At 37.6% G+C, this 24,603-nt stretch overlaps 1 protein-coding gene across 12 annotated transcripts in view; it reads right to left on the minus strand.

Annotated features, from left to right (window-relative positions):
* The window catches only part of KIAA1328 (KIAA1328 ortholog), a 354,206-nt gene that overhangs the window by 41,727 nt on the left and 287,876 nt on the right, over positions 1 to 24,603 (minus strand). For 11 of the 12 annotated variants that reach the window (XM_007974232.3, XM_007974231.3, XM_007974233.3 and 8 more), the window contains 2 exons: positions 23,440 to 23,621; positions 10,449 to 10,557 (listed from right to left, as the gene is read on the minus strand). In XM_007974232.3, coding sequence (XP_007972423.3) covers positions 10,449 to 10,557; positions 23,440 to 23,621 — 291 coding nt within the window. Of the gene's footprint in view, positions 1 to 8,868; positions 8,960 to 10,448; positions 10,558 to 23,439; positions 23,622 to 24,603 lie in introns of all 12 variants that reach the window. The other variant, XM_073006360.1, reaches the window with a different exon arrangement.

The following is a 24,603-nucleotide window of genomic DNA, read 5'->3' on the forward strand; positions in this document are numbered from 1 at the left end:
ATGAAGCACAGATGAGAAAGACAGGTAGAAAGTATCAGGAATGTTTCCTTAGGAAATTTTCTCTTCAAACTTGCTGAGGGTTCCCTTACAGATGATGGGTCCATACAAGTTTATTGTAGAGAAGACTGACACCAACAATATGTCTTAGTAATGAATCCCCAATTTCAACAATTTAAATTGATAAGTCAAGTTCTTTAAGGGCTTCTTAGTTTTTTCACTGCAGGCTTATTGATATATTTTGATAATCCCTTGGGAGGAGGATAATGATGACTAATAAAAATTGCTAATGGAAAGAAGATGCCCTGGGCTTGGGTAGGGGACAGAAAAAAGAAAGGGAGAATGTTGGTGTGCTTGGGTTAAGAAGTAAGGAGATGTGCAGTTCCAGAGCAGGGGCTTCCAAATATGTGTCTTTAGACAAAGTGCATCAGAATCTTTTTGAAAAATCAAAAATACACACCACTGGAGCCCATTATGGGCAATTCTGATTCAACGAATCAGGGATGAAACCTAGAACTAGGTATTTTTTAAAGATTCCTAGTGATTCCAATGTGCAGACAGATTTTAGAATCACTGCTCTGAAGGGAATTAAATCCTTTCAGAATCTTATGAAATGGCTAACTATGAGGACAACATCAATTATCAGTAACTTCGGTCAGTCCTTGAGTGACCCTAGAAACAGATATCCTAAAAACACACACACAAAATCTTAACCCTATCATCTAGACAAGAATCTTACTTCCTACCCTCCTCTATTTAGAAGAAAAACAAATGGAGGGGAAGTCTCAAAACATTGGAAAATTTGCCAACATTGCATAAGGAAAATTCTTTGAATGCAGGGTCATTCATAAACATGTGGCTTGCTTCTAAGCCACATTTTGGCAGAGGCACTGTCACTCAGGGCATTTGGCAGAGGGGCCAGTATCACTCACATGTATTGTTTTAGATGCCCAAAGAAGTCTTGTTTCCCAGAGCACAGAAGAAACCTAACACTGAGTGCTCAATATGGACAAGCATCAAGTTAAAGGCTTTGCATACACAGTCAAATTTAATCCTCCGAGCAAATTTATAAAATAGCTATTAATATTCATATTTTCACATAAGGAATTAGGCATATGGAGGTAAAGTAACAGGCATGTTTGCAAGGTCAATATAAAAAATACAATCAAACTGCCCAGCTCTGAGATGAACCTAACCCTAATTCCTAACTCTTTGTTAGGGGATACACTCACAGTTTGGAATCACAAGAGCAAGGTCCAAATCCTAGCTTTTCCTAATTGCTTGAGTGACCGTGGGAAGTTCTATAATGACAACTACTATTTATGGAGCACTCAGTCATGCACCAGGCCTGTGCTACGTACTTTACATAAACTATCCTGCTTAATCATCATGACATACCTATGAGGGAGATATTACTCCCATTTTATAGGTTAAATTAAATGATTTGTTCAGAACCACATAGCTAGCATTCAAACCTAAGCCTATAAACCACAGAGTTGTAATTATTACACCTGGGCTTTTAATTGTTCTGTAATGGTCTCTTGGAGCTTTACTTTCTTGTGATTGTAAGGATTACATTATGTAACATATAAAATAATTCTTACAAAAGCATTAAAGTGCCTAAGGAAGAGCCATTAAAAAATATTTCTTAAAGTTGAAATTAAGGGAATTTGATAACCTTGGACCAAATGAACAACTCTAAAATGGCAGTTCATGAGGCTAAAAGCTGTGAAATGACAGCAGGAACTGGCAATACTGAACAGATGTCACCAATCATAGCAGTTTTCAGAGTTCAGTACCCTGGAGAAGACCCAACAAGGAAGGATAATCCTCATCTATTGCTAGGTTGACAAAGGAAATAAGATATTTATGTCATACGGGCCAAGAGTAACTTTAGGGTTTTTGCAACTACTTGGAACTACTGAGTGTAAAATTTTGAAATGTGTTTGTCTCCTTTAAAGGTGTTCCTTTTGCCTTCTTTTTAAACATTGTTTCTAAACTTATGGAAGTAATATAACATTGTTGTAGAACATTTGAAAAATCGTGTGAAAAATAAAATAGCTATTACAACCTCCTCACCCAGAACTTAGGTCTTTAGAAAGATTTCCTGAAGCCAAGGAGTAGAATTCTGAATGAGTAGTAAATATAAGCTGTTGTAATGTACATTTTCCCAAGTACAATATATTCTTTCTATAGTAAGAATGTCTTGACAAGCTCCTTCAAGCTGAATTCACTTCTTGGAATTTGCTACATCGTTATTATTTCTACCTAGCCTATTTGTCTTTATTTTCCTAACTTACACACTATAAACCACTGTGTGAAAGAGGAATGGATTCTTATATTAACGGCTTTTAACAGTGGGAATTACAGTATTAGCTCAACATCATGATTTAACTAAAAGCAATATCTTTTCATCAAACACCTAAGAATTTCCATGCATTCTATTGTTCTTGGTGGTACAGCAGTGGCCTGGAATTCCAAGTTATCAACCCAACTAAATGAAAATTCTTTTGAATGGCTGGGCTTTTTACCCTCTTGGTCAAACATGGTAGACAGGCAAGTTTATAGCTTCATATTTTCTTTTACATGCTCAATACATTATTTTCTGAAGTTTCCAGATTAGTCCTTGTTACTATAATCAATTTATGTGCATCATTTCATTTGGTTTTCATTTTATTATTTACAAGATACTCAAAATAGAGAAGTTATGGTTAATGTTACTTTGTGTATAGTAAATACACTGTTACTCTGAGGGCAAGGAAAGCTAAAATCATGGTTCTCAGCCTTACAGCTCATACTTTAAAAAGTCATTTCAGAAAAATAAGAATAAATTCTATCTGATATTTTGAAGCTGAGCTTTAACAGTCATTAAAATCTTGACAATAATATGTCATTTGTATGAACATATATTACAAATGGATATACCTGTATATGCCCAATGTAATACCTGATATATAACTGGCATTTAATGAATAATAGCCACTATCATCACATAGGGTCATCACTTATATGCTCTATTATATACACGCAGCGAGGTCTGCTATTCAAACCTACTATGAAAACCCCAGCAGAGGTTTGTGATCTTAGTTTAGCTTATCCCTCTCTCCTGCTGGGAGGATAACACATGATCATTTCCTCTGCTAGGAACATGAGAAAATCTGGTTGAGTATTTAAAACATTTAGGTAAATGTATAGGTGAGAAGATAGACTCTTTAAAAAAAAAAAACGGTTTTGTTACTGTTAGGATTCTGGACACAAATGCAAGTAAATATTGCAATTTGGCTGCTATGCATAATCAAACCACAACCCCTCCACTTCTCTGTGTAACTAAGTTTCTTTCTATCAAGTTATACAAACAAAATAATTTCAATGTTAAAGTAAGTTTGTCTGATTCCTGCCCCAAAGTGGAATTTTATCAGCTCAGTGCTTACACTTCAGAATCAAATCCAAGTTTCAGCCACTGTGGAAGAATGAAAAAACTCTGAAATTTGCGATCAGAAAAGCTAGATTCATGTCTTCTTTTCTGCTTCCTACTATGTGACCTTGGTCAGTTACTCAGTCCCTTTAGTTCTTATCTCCTCATTGTCAAATGGCATACTATTACTACTTACCTCACACGATTGTGGTGCAATTTAAATGAAATAATGTACCTAAAATCATTCTGCCAATGCTTAAGTACTATGCTAAGAATTGTGAACAGGCAATTATAAATTTCAGTATTATATTTTTGTTCCCAGTATAAAAATGAGTGTGTGTGTGTGTGTGTGTGTGCGTGTGTGGCTTTTGAATCCCCTCACAGCTGTCAATCCAGAATTCTGTAGCTGAGATAAAATAGATCATTGTTACAATCAGGCAGAGCATATTTATATGATTTTCCCTTCTCTTCAGCTTGAATGGTTACTGGCAATGTGATATGGGAAACGAAATAGCGTCTGACCTGCTCACTGGGCTAAAGCCTTCGTTTATAACCTACAGAGAATGAAGAGGAACATCCTCTTTCTGGCCCAGCAAAGGAACAAAACACCTCAGTTGTTCTGGTACTTTAAAGGCTGTGCCATCATATCTGGAGCTGGAAGCAACTGGATTTTCATGTTAAGTTACTTAAGATAACAATAAAGAGAAATAAATACTATATTCACAACAGAGACAAGATTCCTTCCAGACTGGGATTGGTAGAGTACCAGGTTTCAGATACTTCTGAACCTAGTTCCTGGCTGTTAGTCTCAGTGGGCCAAAGATCACACAAGCCACCTTCTAGTCAGCTGTGTTTAAACAGCTGCCTTGTGAGCATGGCTGTGCACAGGCAACTGTACTATAGAAAGCGCAGCAAGGCATAAGCTTACAGCAAAATTTTCAGAACACATTAAGTATATGGTTGACAGCAAAGGAAGGTTTTTAAAAAAACTCAAACTAAACTATTAACATAATAACATGGAAATAAATCTATGTACTTATAGCCAACTGATATTTGACAAAGGTGTGAAGAACATACAATGGAAAAAGGACAGTCCTTTGAAAACTGGATATCCACACGCAGACATGCAGAGAGTGAAACTAGACTCCCTATCTCTTATCAGATACAAAAAATCAAAGCCAAATGGAATAAAGGCTTAAATGTAAGTCCTGAAACTATGGAACTACTTGAAGAAAACAAAGAGGAAAAGCTCCATGACATTGGTCAGGAAAATGCTTTCCTGGATACAGCCTCAAAAGCACAGGCAACAAAAGCAAAAATAGACAAGTGGGATTACATCAAAGCTTCTGCTCAGCAAAGGACACAAATAACAGAGTGACGAGACAACCTGCAGAATGGGAGAAAATATTTGCAAACTATCCATCTGATAAGGAGTTACTATGCAAAATATATAAGGAATTCAAACAACTCAATAGCAAGAAAACAAAGTGAGTAAAAAAATAGGTAAAAGACCTGAATAGACATTTCTCAAAGGAAAACATAAAAATGGCTACTGGGTACATGAAAGAATTCTCAAAATCAATAATCATCAGGAAAATACAAATCAAAACCACAATGAAATATCACTTTACTCCAGTCAGAATGGCTGTTACCAAAAGGACAAGATAAGTGTTGGCAAGGACTGGAGAAAGAAAACTCTTGTATACTATTGGGTTGGAATGTAAATTAGTACAGCCATTATGAAAAATAGAATGGATGTTCCTCAAAAAAATTACAAAAAGAACTACTATATGATCCAACCGTCCCACTGCTGGGTATATATCCAAAGGAAATGAAACAAGTATGTCAAAGAGATATCTGCACTCCATGTTTACTGAAGCACTTATAATAGCCAAGATATGGAATCAACCTAAGTGTCCATAAATGGATGAATGGATAATGAAAATGTGGTATACATACACAGTGACTACTATTCAGACATAAAAAAGAATGAAATCCTGTCATTTGTGGCAACATAGATGAACCTGAAGGATTTTATGTCAACTGAAATAAGCCAGGCACAAGAAACAAATAACTGAACTGGTTGACTTGGCCTCAATTGCTTTCCAACAAGCAATCTCACTTGTATGTAGGATCTAAAAACGTTGATCTCATGGAAGTAGAGAGTATGATAGTGATTACTAGAGGCTAGGAAGAGTGGAAGGTGAGGACATGGGGAGAGAAGGGTCATTGGGTACAAAGTTACAGTTAGGAGGAATAAGTTGTAATGTTCTATTACGCAGAAGGGTGACTATGGTTAACAATACTGCATTGTATTAGGTTGATGCAAAAGTAATTGCAGTTTCTACCATTACATTTAATAGGAAAAAACCACAATTACTTTTGCACTAACCTAATCTATTTCAAAATAATTAGAAGAGAGGAGTTTGAATGTTTTCACCATAAAGAAATGATAAATGTATGAGGCGACAGATGTGCCAGATTCTCTGATTTGATCATTACACAATATATGCCTGTATTGAAACACCACAATGAACCTCATAAATATGTATAATTATGATGTATCAATAAAAATAAACTATTTTTTAAAAGCCCCCAAATAATTTATCAAGTCCCTCAAAGCACGTACTCAAGCATTCCCCAAATGTTGTCAAGAAAAAAGAAGCTTCACAAAATCAACACCTTTCCCCATCAGTAACTCAAAAAGGAACAAAACAAAGTAAAACAAAACAAAAACCTTTAACACTTTTCTGTTGTCATTAAAAACGCATCTTTAAAAAAAAAAAAAAAAAGCTAAAAAAGTGAACAGTGCATCCTAGAAATAGGCTAATTCCAGTTCCAGTTCTGAAAATTCACTAGCTGGGTATGATTTGGTGAAATCTCCCTTTCTTTCTTCACATCTTACACACAGACACACAAAGGCACAGGGAGAGCACCAGCAGTAACTGTTTGCAGAAGTCATAGAAGAATAGAGAGAAGTGACCTTAGTAACTTTTTACTTTAGGGACTGAGAATCTAATCCTGTTGCTGTAGGCCTGGTGTGCCTCTGTTTATCAGGGTCCAACAATCACGGTGTTACCATATGACTGAAAAATACAAAGCCGACCAATATTTTTAAAGGTGACAAGATTTCTGTTGCATTGAGCAATCTCAGAAGATACTATCTTCATTTTAATATAAAATGTATCAGATCTACATGCCTGAATAGAAAAAGACACCAACATACAAAGGATATACAGCTGTAATAGGCCTTCTTTCCCAGTCAAATTTGAAATAAAAGACCTGAAGATCCAAAGCTACATTAATGCAAATTCTGCCTGTTGCAAGTATACTTTTTGATTAAATTGGCATACATCAAGTACAATTAGAAAGGCTATTTATAATGAAGAAATACATAATTCTGCATCTTAATGTAGATGACAATTACGGCTGATGGTTGCTAATTATCATTACTTCTTTCTTTGAGTGTTAGATATTTCCTGTATGATCTTTATTGTTGGCAATGGACACACCTAATTCTGGAAGGCACAAAATGGTTAATTATCAGTTATATCTGTGCTCATAACACATTCATTTTAGGAGTAAATGGTAACTTACCCAGCTCTGGTTTCGCACTGGAGACTAAAGGATCAAGTAGACTTGGTAAACTCTGACTCATTCATTTGGTAGGAAAAGTATTTATTTAACTTTCTTTTAGAACCAAGGCTCACCTACCCCGAGGTGTTCAGAATGACAGGGAGAGAGCCCCTCCACTCCTCTTTCCAGGTGGAGTGGTCTGTGGGGCATTGCTTGTTCCATTCAAGCAGAAATGAATGGTACATTTAATTCAGCTTCACCACCCTCTTGTGCCAAGATGACCACTGTGCTTATTCTCTTAGGCAGCTTAGGAGTGTGTGATCAGTGTGGAGAGCCAGAAGTGAAATGGAGAGAAAGAAACATTGTAGCTTTCAGCACAGAAAACTCTAATGCCCCCTTTGCTTATGCTGTAAATTACATATTTATTTTGTTAGCATGAGATAGATGAATATTTCCACATACAAAGGTGCCCAGCTAAAATCAGGATAAGTGATATTAATGTTTTATGGTTAGTATTATTGAACCTTAAAAGCAATAAACTTTACGAGTCAATAAATATTACATTTGCAACATAGTTAACATTCCTTTACTGTCTCTAGCACTTATTACACATTGTAACTGCAAGTCTACAATACATTATTCATATTTGGGGTGTCACTAAGTGATGGATTGCTGTAGGAGAGGCTGTCCTTTAAATAAATCAACAAATAAAAATGCAAATGTTAACATTTTCAGGCACAACTTTTTCCATCTTGAATGGCGAATGAAAATTTTACATAGTATTGACAGCCGGCAGTGAGAACAATTAACAACTAACACTGTGAAAGAGAAAGATACTCTGCCACACCTGTTTTTTTCACCAGGACATGGAACGAAATGGAACTCTGCTAGGTATTTTCAGAGAACAAAGGAAAACCTGTCTCCCACTGGCATCTGTCTCACCCCCATCCTTGTTTGCAGGTCTTGAAAATTCTTAGAATTTAAGGTGGACAGGGGAAGAGCTTTTACTCTCCTTCCCATTGGTACTTTCAAAGGTTTGTTGAGATAAAGAACAATAGGCTCTTCTCTTACATTAAGAGTTTGCATGTAACTGATAAGTAGTCTATTAAAAAAATGCCTTTTCTACACTTTGAAATAAAAACAATTCAAATTATCCTGATTCTGAAATCTGGAGAGCCACCACTATGCCTTCTTGGTAACTGATTTTCTTAGTACTGATTTTTTTTTTTTTAAACTCTGTACTTCGTATAAGAGACTTACATGATGCCATCATGCATTTCCAAGGATAAAATCTGGTGTGCTACACGTTGTTTTATTAATCCAAATGCTCATTACTAGGAAGCTTCTGAGAATCTATATTTAGCTGATCTGCAGTATTAAGGACAAATAGATAATACTTTTTTAAAGTCTGTAAATATGACTCTTCACAGCAGTTTTAACCTGGGCTTGTAAAACTCTACAATGTTGATATGGTCCATTCAAAAGGTATGTGCTGAGGATGTTTTATAAAACTCTTACTGGGGAAACATTTTATTCCATTTTTTCATACTTCCCTCTAAACTGAAATGCAACTATCAAAAACATTAATATATTAAAGTGGTGTTAAAGATCTCATTTTAATCTTTAACAACAGGAAAATTAACTAAGATTGAAAATCCAGATAATCTTCCTTCTTTACCTCTAATTCCTCCAAATGAATCCCTCAAGGTGAGCTAGGATGGAGACCCTCTGAGCACAAGCTTTCAGCCACAATGTTAAGGGATCCAAAGAGGAAGCCCCATCAACATTTCGGAATCACAACTTACTGTGGGTCTTTGTCAGAATGCCAAAAATAGTAGCGTTAAAAATAAAAGAAAGCAGCCGGGCGCGGTGGCTCACACCTGTAATCCCAGCACTTTGGGAGGCCAAGGCGGGTGGATCATGAGGTCAAGAGATCGAGACCATCCTGGCAAACATGGTGAAGCCCTGTCCCTATTAAAAAAAAAAAAAAAAATTAGCCGGGCATGGTGATGGGCACCTGTAGTCCCAGCTACTTGGGAGGCTGAGGCAGAAGAATTGCTTGAACCCGGGAGGTGGAGGTTGCAGTGAGCCGAGATCGCACCACTGTACTCCAGCCTGGCAACAGAGCGAGACTACATCTCAAAAAAAAAAAAAAAAAAAAAAAAAGCAGCAACAGTGAAAGGATGTGGCAAACTAGTTAAATTCTCTTTTTGATTATGTGTGGCCTCCAAAATAGAGAGGTTGTCATTCTCAACTATTACAATATTTAAGATTACAAGGTTTGGAGTCTGAAATGCTGGCTTTGCCCGTTATTAGCTATGTGACCTTAGACCGTTTTTCAATGTCTCTGAGACTTAGTTTCCTAATTCTAAAAATGGGGATAATAGTACCACCTCATAAAGTTGTGAAGATTAAATCAGACAATGCATATAAAGGGCCTGGCAAGGTCCTGGGGACATGGCAGATACTTAATAGATGGCAGCTACTGTTATTATCTTTTGTGTTGGAGTAATTTCTCAAAAGTTCTTTAAGATGCTTACATTTCCAGCTCCAGAATTAAAGGAATGACAAAAAGAGCCAAAATAAGATGAACACACTGTTTCCTAGGTTTGGCTTCTGTGGAACAGCATATCTATAGGCACTGGTCTGGAATACAACTTTTTAGAGGAGGAATAAATAATCTTTCTCTTCTGTTTGAAATTACTTCAAACCAAAAGAATAAATTTTAGAGTACATCTTTAAAATCATCAGACTTGAGACTTGTAATTTGGGCATTTCTACTTTGCAAAGCCAGTGGACTTTAAATTAACTACAAATTAAGTCTTAACATTTACATTCAATTCATTGGATAAGCTGCTATGAATTTAAGTGCTTAAAACCAATCATATCCCTGAGGAAACATAAACCAAGCCCTTTTGGTATTGATGTTTATATATTCAGCCTTAATTGCATAATGTGGGAGTTGGTTTATTAGATATAAGAAATTTAAAATAATACATTTCTTTCCCTGACTCCAGAAAAGGCTGATCAAATGCTTAACCCCTCAAATGTGTCTGGTATAAGTAAATGTTGGTATTCCTTTAACTAGTACAAAAGCCACTATCATGTTCAGTATCAATGATTTCAGCTAGTTAAACTTACAGTCTAAGTGTATAACTCCTCTGTGATAAACTGGAAAAGACCTGCTGCTAAACAGACTTTCTGGTGAAGGATAGGTTTAGCTTTATTTAGGTTTCTATGGAAGCCCTTTCCATTACCATGATCAACTAACAAAGAGAATGTATAAAGAAAAGGACTCCATATGGTTCAAATTGGCCAAATCTAGATGCTTCAAAAGAAGGACCTCTCTTGAGAAAGAATCACTAAGAGTTGTCAAGATTTTTCCATTCCCTATTAAATAAACTTCAAAAAATACTCTCATAGGGAGAATATTAAAAACTAAAGAATCTCTGAAGCTTACCGGGAGGTGGTGCGCTGTAATGATGGTGAGGCTGTGGTGACAAAATCCTTTAGGCTTCCTGTTGGCATAGGAGATGTGGACGCATCTTTTCTAACTCCTGTCACTGTACCTATATGAACAATAAAGAAAATAATTTGGGCATTCGATAAAAGAAAATGGAAAAGTTCATTCTCAGTAAATATATAAGACATTATAGGAATGTCCAAGCTTCAAAGGTAAGCCACTTGTTTCCCTGAAATGTAACAATGGCATATGAAAAACTCTCTTTGGTTTTGTAAACATGGGAAATCTATAATGTACTTCAAGAAAATATATTTGTGCAGTGACAGACTAACCAGAGATTTTGTTTTTAAACCTGATTGCCTAGCAAACCCCTGCTGATATTGATTTACTGTGAAAATGCCCAAGGAGGTGGGATGTTTTATTTTGTTCCCTTTAACTTTCATAAGAAAGATTCCAGCACTTTGTACCTCTAAACCCTCCAAATTACATTGATCCTCTTTAAAACACTTTCAAGATATATATAACTCTGGAAAGTTTCTTTTAGAGAACTCAACATTGGCTAAAACACATGTCTTAATTGGAAGATATGCTCAAGTAGTATTCACTCGAGTGCCATGGGAAAGTTCCTAAGCAATAGTTTATCCTCCCAGGAACTGCCTGATGTGGCTTTAATTCCTTTCCAACAAGCAATGTTTTATTTGTAATTACTTTTCTCTTCTGCAGTGCGAAATAAAAAGATGGTATGGACAGAAATATTATTTTTATTTTATTTTTCAGTTATTATTAGTTTCTAAACAACATAAAATACCGCTATATTTATCTTGGAAGACTATAAGAATCACATTCACAGTTCTTCTTTTGGTTCTTTGAAAACTGTTATCTGGGATGCATGAAGTTATTTGGGAAGATCCACTCTTTGACAAAAGGGAGAGTATTCAAATAACCAAAACTTTGGAGTGCTGGGAATACCAGACCCTAAAATGCCAGGAGTGCAGTATGCTAACTTTGGGAATGGCAACAGGTTGCCTGCAACCTGAAATCATTAGGCATAGAGAAGGCTAGAGTCTTATGGCTACAGTGATTAGCATCAAAATGATCACCATTATCCTTGACTTCAAAACCTATACTCCTTATGTCAACTATTCTCTACTCTGTTTGTTTGTCTGTTTATTGAGACAGGGTCTCACTCTATCACTAGGTTGGAGTGTAGTGGTGCAATCACAGCTCACTGCAACGTTGACCTCCTGGGCCCAAGTAATCCTCTTGCCTCAGCCTCTTGAGTATTTGGGACTACACATGTGTGCCACCATGCCAGGCTAATTTTTTATTTTTATTTTTGTAGAGATGGGGTCCCACTAATCTATTATGTGTAGATGTAAAAGACCAGCCTCTAAATGCACAATTCAGTCTTCTTTATATATAGAAATCTGTGGTACCCTCAACCCAAACAAGTACATATTAATACTGGCCAGTGCCAGGATTAAGCTCAGGCTTAGTTAATAGGGAGGGGAAGGAAGGTATGAGAGTAAGGACACAAGACACTCTTGACAATCACATAAAGAGACACAGAGGATGGGCTCAGTGGCTCACACCTGTAATTCGAGCACTTTGGGAGGCCAAGGCAGGAGGATCAGGCCAGGAGTTGGAGACCAGCCTGGGCAACATAGCAAGATCCTGTTTCTATATGAAATAAAATTAGTCAGGTGTGGTGGCATGTGCCTGTAGTCCTAGTCCCAGCTACTCAGGAGGTTGAGGCAGGAGGATCCCTTGAGCCCAGGAGGTTGAGGCTGCAGTGAGCTATGGTCATGCTACTGCACGCTAGCCTGGGCAACAGAGCAAGACTGTCTCAAGAAAAAAAACAAAACCAAAACCACAGATAACACAAGGCAGTATAAGGTAATAACTGCTAACACATACAATATGCTTAGTGTGTATACAAGTTTTATTGAGGTATAATTTGAGTATCATAAAATTTACTCATTTTAACTGTAGAGTTTAATAAATAGTAACTTTATATAGCTATGAAAGCATGGCTACAAGCCATTTTTTTTTTTAATTTGCATGGTACTTACATATTTCTTTCTAAAATCCAGTTTTAGAATATTTCCTTGCTTCAGAAGGTTCCCTCTTGCCCATTTGTAGGTAATACTTGCTCCCAGCCTTAGTCTGGTCCTAGCCCCCCTCACTATCTCTATTGTTTTACCTTTTTTAGAAATTATTTTTTATTTTCATAAAAACTTTTTGTGATAATATAACAAATTTGCAGATAGGGAAAATAAGCAATAAAGAGCCTATGTGACCTGCCCAAGGTCACTGAGCCATAAGTGATGGAGCTAGTATCTATGTCCAAGATGAACTGAGAGCTTTGGCCATTATGTTATGCTGCTGTAATAAGTACTATGAAAAGTCTGAGGAATTAAGAAATGGGAGAGTTCACATTTGGCTATAGGATTTGGGGAACATTTGATGCAGGAGGTAGGATTCTCTGATAGGAAACAATGACAAGTATGAAATGGGAGACAGAGACTTACGTTAGCAAAAGCATTAAATTGAAAACCTAAAGGCTAAATATTTCATTTAGTCAGGAAATATTTATTGAACATCCTATGTCCTTGTACCCTGCTAATCACTTCAAATGCAGTATCTCATTAATCCTTACAACAGTCTTTAAATTATATTATTATCCTTATTTTATAGATAAGGAAGTAGAAATTGTAAAAAGGTCAAGAAGCATGTCCAATATCACCCAGCTGGTAAGAGCAAAGCTGGATTTTGAATGTAATCAAGGTCTGTTTGGCTCTGTATGGCAAACTTGTAAGCATTATTTTAGAGGAACTCAAAAATAAAACAGTAACAACAATGATAAAAAAAAAAAACCAAACTGGTCTTTGGAGAGATTAATTTTGAGGCAGAATTTAGAATAGAGTGGAATAGATAGAACAAAGGCAGGCAAAGCAGTTCACTACTAATACAATTGTCTGGGTAGAATCCTGGGTGATTAAGAGGAAATTAAGATGGACAAATATGGGTAGAAACAACTGAAAGGGATTTGTGAGTGAGGTGAAAGGGAAGAAGAAATGTTTGGTAGTGACAGAATATAAGTTATCTTTTTGGTCACTATCACAGAATACCTGGGGACAATTTATAGAAGGAATTTTAACAGATGGTCCAGGGACTTTTATAGTTGAAGAATTGTACCTCATAATTGTTTTTTTTTTTTTTTTTTTTTTTTTTTTTTTTTTTTTTTTGAGACGGAGTCTTGCTCTGTGCCCCAGGCTGGAGTGCAGTGGCACGATCTCGGCTCACTGCAAGCTCCGCCTCCTGGGTTTACGCCATTCTCCTGCCTCAGCCTCCCGAGTAGCTGGGACTACAGGCGCCTGCCACCACGCCTGGCTAATTTTCTTGTATTTTTAGTAGAGACGGGGTTTCACTGTGTTAGCCAGGATGGTCTCGATCTCCTGACCTCGTGATCCGCCCGTCTCGGCCTCCCAAAGTGCTGGGATTACAGGCTTGAGCCACCGCGCCCGGCTGTACCTCATAATTGTAAGCACAACAATGTATATACGTGTGCTCATTTATTTTTCTGAAGAAATAAACCATATCTTTTACCAAATTCTGAAAGGGTATGGGACCCTGAAAAGGATAAGAATTATTGCTGTAAAGCACAGAGCAAGTTTAACTGTTCTTTTTCCTTAATTCTCTAAGTTCTATTCCTTATTGCATTTCCACAAAGCTATATATCAGCTTTTAATTGTATTTGTTCCCTTTATAAATTTTATTTAGTATTAAGTATACCAACAATTACAGTTATGCATATTCATGGAACTCTATATTCCCATATATTTAAACACACACACACACACACACACAATAATAACATATGCTTAAAAAAAAATAAAAGTGCTGGCAGAGTGCGGTGGCTCAGGCCTGTAATCCCAGCACTTTGGGAGGCCATGGCGAGTAAATCATGAGGTCAGGTGTTTGAGATCAGCCTGGCCAACATAGTGAAACCTTATCTCTACTAAAAACACAAAAAATTAGCTGGGCCTAGTGGTAGGCACCTGTAATCCCAGTTACTCAGGAGTCTGAGGCTGAAGAATCGCTTGAACCTGGGAGGCAGAGGTTGCAGTGGGCCAAGATCATGCCACTGCACTCCAGTCCAGGAGACAGTGCCAGACTCTGTCTCAAAAATAAATAAATAAAATAAATAAATAAATAAATAAAAATGCTGGTAAGAATATTACTAGGCTGACTGATTTCATATATAAATGTGTATTTTATATACATGTAATATATGTGAATGTATTTACATAAACACGCACATATATTTTCACATGCACAGATGGAATTGATTATAATGGATCATGTTCTATTTAGATATAACTGGGTATATTTCATGGTAATTTTTTTTCTTAGAGCTCAATGTTTAAGAAAACTCTGTTTCTGGGGCCTTTGTTTTATTTTATATTTTTTAAACAGCTGAGCCATATTATCTACTCAGTTTAAACAAAACCAGTGTAATCCATTCCCAGCTCAAGAAAGCAAGCCCTGGCAGCACTGCCACCCAGATACATCACCAATATCCATCCCCAGTCACAATTCCTTCTCACCTCCAGGGACCCCAACTATTCTAATAATTATTTCCTTTCTATGCTTTATAGTTCTACCATTTATGTGTTTGGTTAAATATGTCATTTAGCTTTGTTGATTTTGAACTTTATAAAAATAGAAACGTATTATATATATTATTTTTGAGACTTCTTTTGCTTAAATTGTCTGCAAAATTTACCTATGCTGATAATTTTTATGTACTGCAGTTTCGTTGTTTTATTTGCTAAGTACTATTCCATTGTATGCATTTGTGACTTTTTATCCATTCTGCTATTGAGGGACATTTGGAGTATTTCTGGTTTGGGGCTATTATGAAGAATGCTGTTGTGGCAGATGCTGTCAGTTATCCACCAAAATGTACTCCTTCCTTCTTCCTAGGTACACAGCTAGATTATATTCTCCAGTCCTCCTTGTAATTATGTGTGGTCAGGTGGAAAGCCAGTGGATATTATATGTGACACTTCTGTTGTGTCCTATAACAACTTTTCATGTGTACTCTTCCAATACCTCTCCTTGTCCTTGGTGACCTACTATGGCAGAGTCAACAATTTCCTATAAAGTTGGGCAGATATCATGAAAGAATGTTGGACTGCCAATGCTTTTTCTGTGTAAACTGAGATGATCATGAGGTTACTCATTCTATTAATGTGTATTACGTTCATTGATTTTTTTATGTTGAACTGCCTTTGTATTCCTGGGCTAAATCTCACTTAGTTATGATGTATAATCCTTTTAATAAGCTGTATTTGGCTTGTTAGTATTTTGTTAACTATATTTTCATCCATATTCATAAAGAATACTGGTCTATAGTTTGCTTTTCTTGTGACATCTGTCTCTGGCTTTGATATCAGGGTAATGCTGGCCTCTTAAGGGAGTGGGGCAGGGAAGTGCAGGGAGGAAAAGGGCAGGGTCCCTGGTGAGGGTTCCACCATTGGGCCTGTACCCATGGACCAAGGTGAGGACAAGCACTCCTGCTTGGCACCCAAATGTTGCATTTTCCAAGACCACCCTGGCCTGCCACCCCCACATCCTGTACCCATAAAAACCCCAAGACCCTAGTGGGAAGGGACAGAAGCTGGTGGATGTCAAGAGGAACACACCGGCAGAAGAGCACACAAGCAGCTGGACGCCGAGAGGAGCGTAAGAACATACCAAGAGGCACCAGGCAGATACCACTGGCAGGCCACTGACTGGTGGAACGATGCAGACAGCGAGGGGAATTTGGCCAGAGCTGTTGGAAGAGAGTCCAGCCGCTAAGCAGCCCAACTCCAGGGTAAAACTACCTTCCCATTCCATCCCCCTTCTGACTCCCCATCCATCTGCTGAGAGCTATTCCTATCACTAAATAAAACCTTGCATTCATTCTCCAAGCCCACATGTGATCCAGTTTTTTCCGTACACTAAAGCAAGAACCGGGGAAACAGAAAGCCCTCTGTCCTTGTGACAGGTAAAGGGTCTAATTGAGCTGGTTAACACAAGCCACCTATAGACGGCAAAACTAAAAGAGCACACAGCAGCATAAGCCCACTGGCGCTTCAGGAGCTGTAGACATTCACCCCCAGATGCTGCCGTGGGGTGGGAGCCCCACAGCCTGCCCGTCTGCATGCTCCCCCTAGAGGTCTGAGCAGCAGGGCACTGAAGAAGCGAGCCACTCCCCCGTTACAAACTCTGCGAGGGGGATAGGGGAACTTTTCCTGTTTCATTAGGATGTATTTCTTCCTCTTACATTTTTCAGAAGAGTCTGAGAAGAATCTGTGTTAATTCTTTAAATGTTTGGTAAAATTCATCAGTGAAGCCATCTGGTCGTCGGTTTGTTTTGTTGGGAGGTTTGGATTACTGATTCAATCTTTTTACTTGTTATATAGGTCTATTCAGATCTTCCATTTAGTCTAGATTATCTTACTTTTTGGTGTGTCTATTGTTTGCCTCATTGTTATTTACTTTTTTAAACCCCAGGCGCCAGTGGTGTGTTCATCTGATTTTCAGCGTTTTCAAGGAATGTCCTATATGTAGCCACTCTCTGCCCGAGAAAGTTTAGTCAAACAAAACAAAGGCAGGCTCCAGGTCTCAGCCCTTTAGGGAATCCACAGACAGGTTAAAACAGAGAAACAATCCCTTGAGAACAGGGTCTGCTGTGCTTCTCCAGAGGGCAGATACTAACACCTGGAACTCAGGCTGCCATCTTTTAGACTGCTGCCACGCTGGGAAGAGGGGAGGGAAGGGCACCCAATCTTTTGGCTTCCCTAGGACATACTGAGAGAACTGTCTTGGACTACACATAAAATACACTAATGATAGCTGATGAGCTTTAAAAAAATTGCAAAAAAAAAAATCTCATAATGTTTCAAGAAAGTTTACAAATTTGTGTTGGGCCGCATTCAAAGCTGTCCTGGGTCACATATGGCCCACAGGTTGCGGGTTAGACAAGCTTGGGGTAGGGCAAGACTAAGTTAACTCTAGAAAAGTCCTCCTACAATGCTTCAGTAGCTTTTCTCCTAAGAATCGGTTTTGTTCCTGTAAATCTTTCACTATCCTCCAGAGTTCCGATAAGGTAGATTCTGACAGTTTTTGCAAGATTTTTCACTGTTTCTTGGGAAAGATGAGGCCCTGAAGGTACCTACCACACCATTTGCACTGATGTCTTCCTGATGCATGTATGACACTAGCATAACTCTGATACCCAAAGCTGACAAGGTCACTACCAAAAAAAAAAAAAAAAAAAATTACCACCGCAATATCTCCCAATCAGTGTAATCATTAAACTACCTTCTGAGAAGAAAAAAACATAACATGATCATAAGCACAGAAAAAAAATTTGATGAAATTCAACACCCCTTTATGATAAAGACTTTCAGCAAACTAGGAGGAAACTTTCTCAGCCCCATAAAGAGCATTTTCAAAAAGCCTCCAGCTGCCCTAGCGTGGTGGCTACCTGAGGTCAGGAGTTTGAGACCAGCCTGACCAACATGGTGAAACTCTGTTGCTACTAAAAATACAAAAAATTATCCGGGTGTGGTGGTGGGAACCTGTGGTCCCAGCTACTCGGGAGCCTGAGGCAGGAGAATCGCTTGAACCCAGGAGGCGGAGGTTGTGGTGAGCCGAGATTATGCCATTGCACTCCAGCCTAGGCAACAAGAGCAAAGACTCTTGTCTCAAAAAAAAAAAAAAAAAAAAAAAAAAATTAGCTGGGTGTGGTAGTGCACACCTGTAATCCCAGCCACTCAGGAGGCTGAGGCAGAAGAACTGCTTGAACCCAGGAGGTGGAGGTTGCAGTGAACTGATATAGCGCCATTGCATTCCAGCCTGGGCAACAAGGGCAAGACTGCTTCTCAAAAAAAAAAAAAAAAAAAAAAAAAAAGCCTCCAGCTAAAATCATACTTAATGGTGAAAGACTATCTTTTCCCTACAAGGTTGGGAACAAGGCATGGAAGTCTACTTTTTTCATTGTATTCTATGTTGTAATAAAACCCCTAAATGGTCTGATTAGATAAGAAAGAGAAAGAAAAAGCACAAAAATTGTAAAGAAAGTGGTTATGGACTTAGTTGTGCCTTCCCTAAGTAATCTGAAGTCCTGAAGTCCAGGACACCTCAGAAAATGACTATATTTGGAGACAAGACCTTTAAAGAGGTAATTAAGTTGAATGAGGTCATAGGGGTGGGCCTGAGAGTGGCTGGTGTCCTTATAAGAAGCGGAAGCATTTCCTGGGATGCACACACAGAAAAGGCCATGTGAGGATGCAGTGAGAAGGCAGCCATCAGCAACCCAAGACGAAAAGCCTCAGGAGGATTGACTAGAAAAGAGGATGAGGATTTATTGAAAATGGAAATGTACTATATCTTAATTAGGGTAGTGGTTACACGGGTATATATACTTTTCAAAATTTATCACACTATACATTTAAAGCCTCTACAATTTAGTGTATATAAATTAAACTTCAATTAGAATATGAGAAAATAGAACCCCCTCCCCCCATATTTTCTTGACTCCTAAGGCAGCACTTTTTTTTTTTTTTAAGACAAGAGTCTTGCTCTGTCACCCAGGCTGGAGTGCAGTGAAGTGATCTCGGCTCACTGAAACCTCTGCCTCACAGGCTCAAGCAATTCTTCTGCCTCAGCCTCCTGAGTAGCTGGGACTACAGGTACGCACCATCACACCAGGCTAATTTTTTCTATTTTTAGTAGAGATGGGATTTCACCATGTTGGCCAGGCTGGTCTCGAATTCCTGACCTCAGGTGATCCTCCTGCCTCAGCCTCCCAAAGTGCTGGGATTACAGGCGTGACCCACCACACCTGACCAGTACTATTTTTAAGAGCCCACTCTACTGATTTCTCTTTAGCATTACCAATTGATCACCATAAGAACTTTGAAGAGACAAGCATATATTTTGCTTAAATCAATAAATCACAGCAGGTACTGAGGTGAAAAAGTCTACCTGAGTCACAGAATAAGGGCATCGAAAGAAAAATCAATATATACAACGTTATGTTAATTCATTCAACAAATGTATAGAGTACCTACCATACCACATGTTAAGCAATGTTGTAGGAGATGGGGATACAACAGTGAACATATGGAACTTATATTCTGAGGGAGAAGATACAAAACATATATAATAAATAAGTAAACCACATAGTGTTTTGAGAAATTTCTTTCCATTTTAGAGAATGGGAAATGTAGACCCTCTGGTTTAGGTGATAATATTTCATATATATCAACATCAACTCTTAACACTAGTCTCCTACATTTGAATTCCTTTTTTTAGTGGACTGGCCAGGAAAATTTATCCTACATATCTGGGTTTATTCATAGCCTTCTATGATGCTTGCATTCTATGTGCTGTTGACAAAGACATCAACTTTTGGCGTATCTTCAGCTGAGATTTCTGGGTATCAGAAGTAGTATCTTAAGGTACCTTTATGGTTGAACAAAGAATAATGATCATGATGGTAATAATTAAAGAAACAGGAGAAATGCTCCTTAGAGGCAAGATAGAAATGATTTCTGTACTTTGGACACTCCAATTGTTCATTTCTTTAAGCATGTCACCTACTTTAATCCACCTGGGGTTATGAAGAGTACTCACATCATTTTAAGCACAGGCTCACTTACAGGAACAACTAGGAGCTTCTGAGATTATTCTTTACTTCAGCTGAGTCTAGAATAATCATCGTCCAGTGGGGAAAAAAAAGTGTTTGGGAGTTACTAGGGGATCTCAACTAGTGGCAGCTGCTATATAAAATCATATAACCTAAAAAAACCCCAAAGGCAAAATGAAGGGCACAATCTATACCATCAGGTAAATCCAAATTATCCTAGGTTCAGCCTCTGCCAACATTTTAAGGGAATTTAAGAGTTTCACGAAGGAGGAATGAAAAGGAGGAAGGGAGCGGCCAAAGTCAGGTTTTACAGCCTGACTTAGGAAGGGGCAGTGCCAAGTTCAGGTTTAACATTCCAGTTCTGGAAATTGCGCGCTCAGTGGCTTCACAGCCTCTGCTAGCCCATCACCATAACAAGAAAAAATGCCCTCAGCTTTGAGGATTCTGATAAAAGGGAATATTGATGATTGCTCAGGAAAGGGAGGTTCTAGGCAAGCTGGTGGAAAATGTTTTGAGGCTGCAAGGGAGGAAAAAAGAGGAATGAAGATCAGGTGTTTCCAGATTTATGCCTTTTAAAAGTTCTTTATTCAAGTTTAGATTTTCCCAAGTATTATCTCCCTGTTTGACATTGCTCAACAAAAGCAACTAAAACTGATGAATGAACAAGTTTATGTATCTTAAGTGTAATTTTGATAATACTGTACATATCTTTGCTATCATAAGGTTGTTTCTTGAGACAATAGTCTGTTTTTTTTTTTTTCCCCACATGTTTAGCATCATAAAGCTGGCAGAATGGTGAGGAGGATAGGAGAGGTAAGGGAGTAAGAGACTGTTAATAAAGATTAATGGTCCTGTAGTAAATGTCCTATGTAGTACTTAATGAGTAAAGGATAACAGCAAAAGAAACAAAAGATGTAAGACAGAAGAAAAGTATATTAAAAAATTCAGACACACTAAAGAGGGTAAAGCAATTAAGAAGGTGCTAAACCAAGCAGTGTAACTTAGGTTATTAGTGCTAGGTCATCGGCCTTATGATAAACAGGGTTTCCAAGTCTACTGCACATCCATGGAAAGTTTATATCTCCCATTTGGTTGGGTGCCACAGCAAATGCCAATGCAATAACTTTGCCCTGTACTATAATCTGCATACACTAGCTGTGCAATGGGCAGAATGGCTCAAAGGGGGGCAACTTTAGCCTCTTTAATGGTCATGTAGATCATAATTTTGCTAACAGCACCATATTAGAATAAAAGAAAAGGAAAATACAAGACGGTCTTCTTCATGAGTAGAAAAGAGTCAGTAGTTTCTGTGAATGCCTTAAAATAAAAACTCTTAAAAAGATGAAAAAGTTTCTATTCTTTTTTTTTTTTTTTTTTTTAACTGTAACACTACAACCTTCCCCCACCCCCACAAAAAAAAGGGGAAAAAAACCTAATGGAAGAAAAAATAAAACCATGAGTGAAAACTGTTCCTGAAAACTTTGCAGAATTGTAACAGCTTTCTCTTGGTTAAATTGATTGGTATAGCAACATTATAAAATGACTATTAGGATTCATTGTGCACAACAGAAAGTGCTGAAATGTCAGCAGACTATACAGCAAAAAGTAATGGGTTCTGAACCCCTGTTAGTCAAAAATGATTTTGTTTCAAATTAGAAATTGATTTTTTTGGACACAAGCCCTTTTCAGGCTTCTGGCTTCTGTAGCTAGGCCCAGGAGAGATTAACCTCCACCACAGCAAGGGCTGGCCTGATGATATCTTTCTCAAAGTGCCTTTTCAATTGCTGCTTTCTACTGTTGCTGCGGTCTTAACCAATAACACAAGTTATTTGTTCTTTTGCTGTTACACTATATTTTTTCTCATTTTGCCATTTTATCTTAGTGCTGCCACACAACACAAATTTGAAGACAAGTTAACCGAAGACTATGCTAAGCTTTGCAGTGTAACCACCACACCAGTTGCGACTAGTTCTTCGCTCTCCAAAGTGCAATGACTAAAAGCAGAGGAAGCTGAGGTAAGGGTTTTCCATTTCTGAAGGACCGCTAACAGAGAAAGTAAAGATTCTACCTCATAAAGTTTCTTCAATTTAAGTTTTATTTTTGGAGGCAATGTCCAAAAAGAAACTTCTAAGTTGTTCTAAAGCAATGGAAGTCTACAAAACCTTTCTTTGCCTTATGTCAAACAAAACGTACTTTTGCTTTTATTTCAAATTGTGGATAGTCCTCCCTCCCAAAATTTGAACGACTTATCATCTCTCAATTATGTGGAATAGGATTAAACAATTTCTAGATTAATCATAATCAAACCGAAAAAGCATGACAGAGCTAGTAGCAGATGAAAAAAGGCAGGGAGATATACAACTGCAAGATCTCACAAAGCACTGCCCAATTTTCAAATAAATAAATGTAAGAGTGGCTACAGAGATTATGAAAAGTAGGTTGCATGACACCAGAGGTAGAAAGGTCCTGGCCCAGTAGAAAAACAGGTAAATAAGAAGGAAATCAGGATTAATGGTTGTGAGAAGGGAAAAAGGACACCTAGGAAAGAAGTGTGAGCAGGAGAGGGCTCAGACGTCTTTTTGGGCCTTTGTTTCCTGTACATCTTTTCTGTACAATAAAGCTCAGACTTGCTCCATTCTTTTCCAAAGTCGATCCTGTAAGGATGCCAGGATAGATTAAGCCAAAAGCTTCTCCTGGAACTGGGAAACAAATAAATTTGCTTCACTCAACATTTAACATAGTTATTTATAATTGATTTCTTTAAAATCTACCACATATAACAGGAAGTATTACTGACACTTAAAAAGACTGCTAGGCAAAATATGCTTTACACTTGTGAGATTTTGCTTTAGTCACAATATGGGGAGTTGTCCATGACCTCTCTTCCACCCTCCCCATGATTCCAGTCAATTGAGGATTAACTGTAGTTGTTAGGGTTTATTTTTCCAGGAGAGATTTATGTTCAGTATCTTACCCTCTTTACTCACTTGGAACATTATTTTAGTCTATGACCATACTTACTGCTGACTAATTCTTAACAGTTATTGCTTGCAAAAAGAGGGACAAGTTGGATACAGTTTTTCATTCCAGTATTCTAAGAAAAATGCAGATACAATTCACTAATCTAGTAAATGTGTTACCTGTGGCCTTGCAGGCACACTTCAGTGCGTAAACATTTGACTTTTGCTCAGCATTGTAGGAAATCATCTGAAATTCACTGGCTAGCAACTACCTTCACCTACCAGCTTCTCATTTTGCCACTACAGTTGTTAAACTTACCTCTTTGGGGTCTATACGTATCTTTCTTTTGACATGACCACTGGGCATCATCTTTCATATGCGAATGAAACCCAACTGTCTTCTTCTCCTTCCTATTCTCTCCACTGTTTGGGGTTTCTTGGTACTTTTTAATGGATGATGATGTTCCAAGCAGCCAGCCATCACAGTTTGACTTTAAGAAACTGAAAGAACAACGATGAATGAACTGTTGAAGGCACAGAAGGGGACATAGAGCGTACAGATATTTAAATTCAATATGGGTTTAAATGCAATTCATTAAGAACTTTCTTTATCTTACTTTTTATTGAGGTGTAATTTAAGTAATTTACTCAACATCTATTTTGTGTCCTGTCACAACAATTTTGGAAAATAAATGGTCTTTATTCTCCAAAAGCTCACACTGGGATTTGGGGAAATAAGATTCAAACTGATGAAACAGCTAATAAAGTCGCAGAGTATGACTAAGAACCAGGCTATCTATAGAAATAAAAAGTATGCTAAAACAAGACTTGCATATCTAAGATGTTTTCCAAGTACTAAAAATGAACACTAGGGATTAAAATATCACCAATGTGCCTCACACAAATGCATTTGTGTTTCTAATTTTCAATTGTTATCAGTATTTATTATGTACCCAAAGTATGTAAGAAGTAGTGTAACAGTGCATGTAAAAGAACTAGACTCCATACTTACATAATTTCATTGAAAGGTCAACAAGACAAATATAGAATAGGCATTTTAATGAAAATTAACACATGTACATTTTTCTTCTCTATTAAACTGTGTTCCCACCATTAGCACATTTCCTCTTATAATATTTTTCTTATTTTAGGGAGAAATATTCTAATGATGTGTTATCTCTCATTGTTCCCTCTTCATGTTTGTTCACAACAAACTCATGACACTTTGGTTTTGTCTTCCCTATGCCCATAAATAATGTGAAAATTAAAGAAAAAGACTTGGAAACGCATAGAGGCAGCTACTGAAAACACAAGATTCTAAAATTAAAATGTTTAAACTCCCCAGAAGCAGAGGGAATCTCTAGACAAGAATAAGCTGAAAGGAGTGTTGCCAGGTCTATCACTTATTCCAGGTGGCCTTTGACCAGTATTCAAATCACACAATCTTCTATAAATGTCTCTGGTTTATACTGATCAGAATTTT

This window comes from Chlorocebus sabaeus, chromosome 18 (genome assembly GCF_047675955.1).
Source record: "Chlorocebus sabaeus isolate Y175 chromosome 18, mChlSab1.0.hap1, whole genome shotgun sequence".
Taxonomy (NCBI): domain Eukaryota; kingdom Metazoa; phylum Chordata; class Mammalia; order Primates; family Cercopithecidae; genus Chlorocebus; species Chlorocebus sabaeus.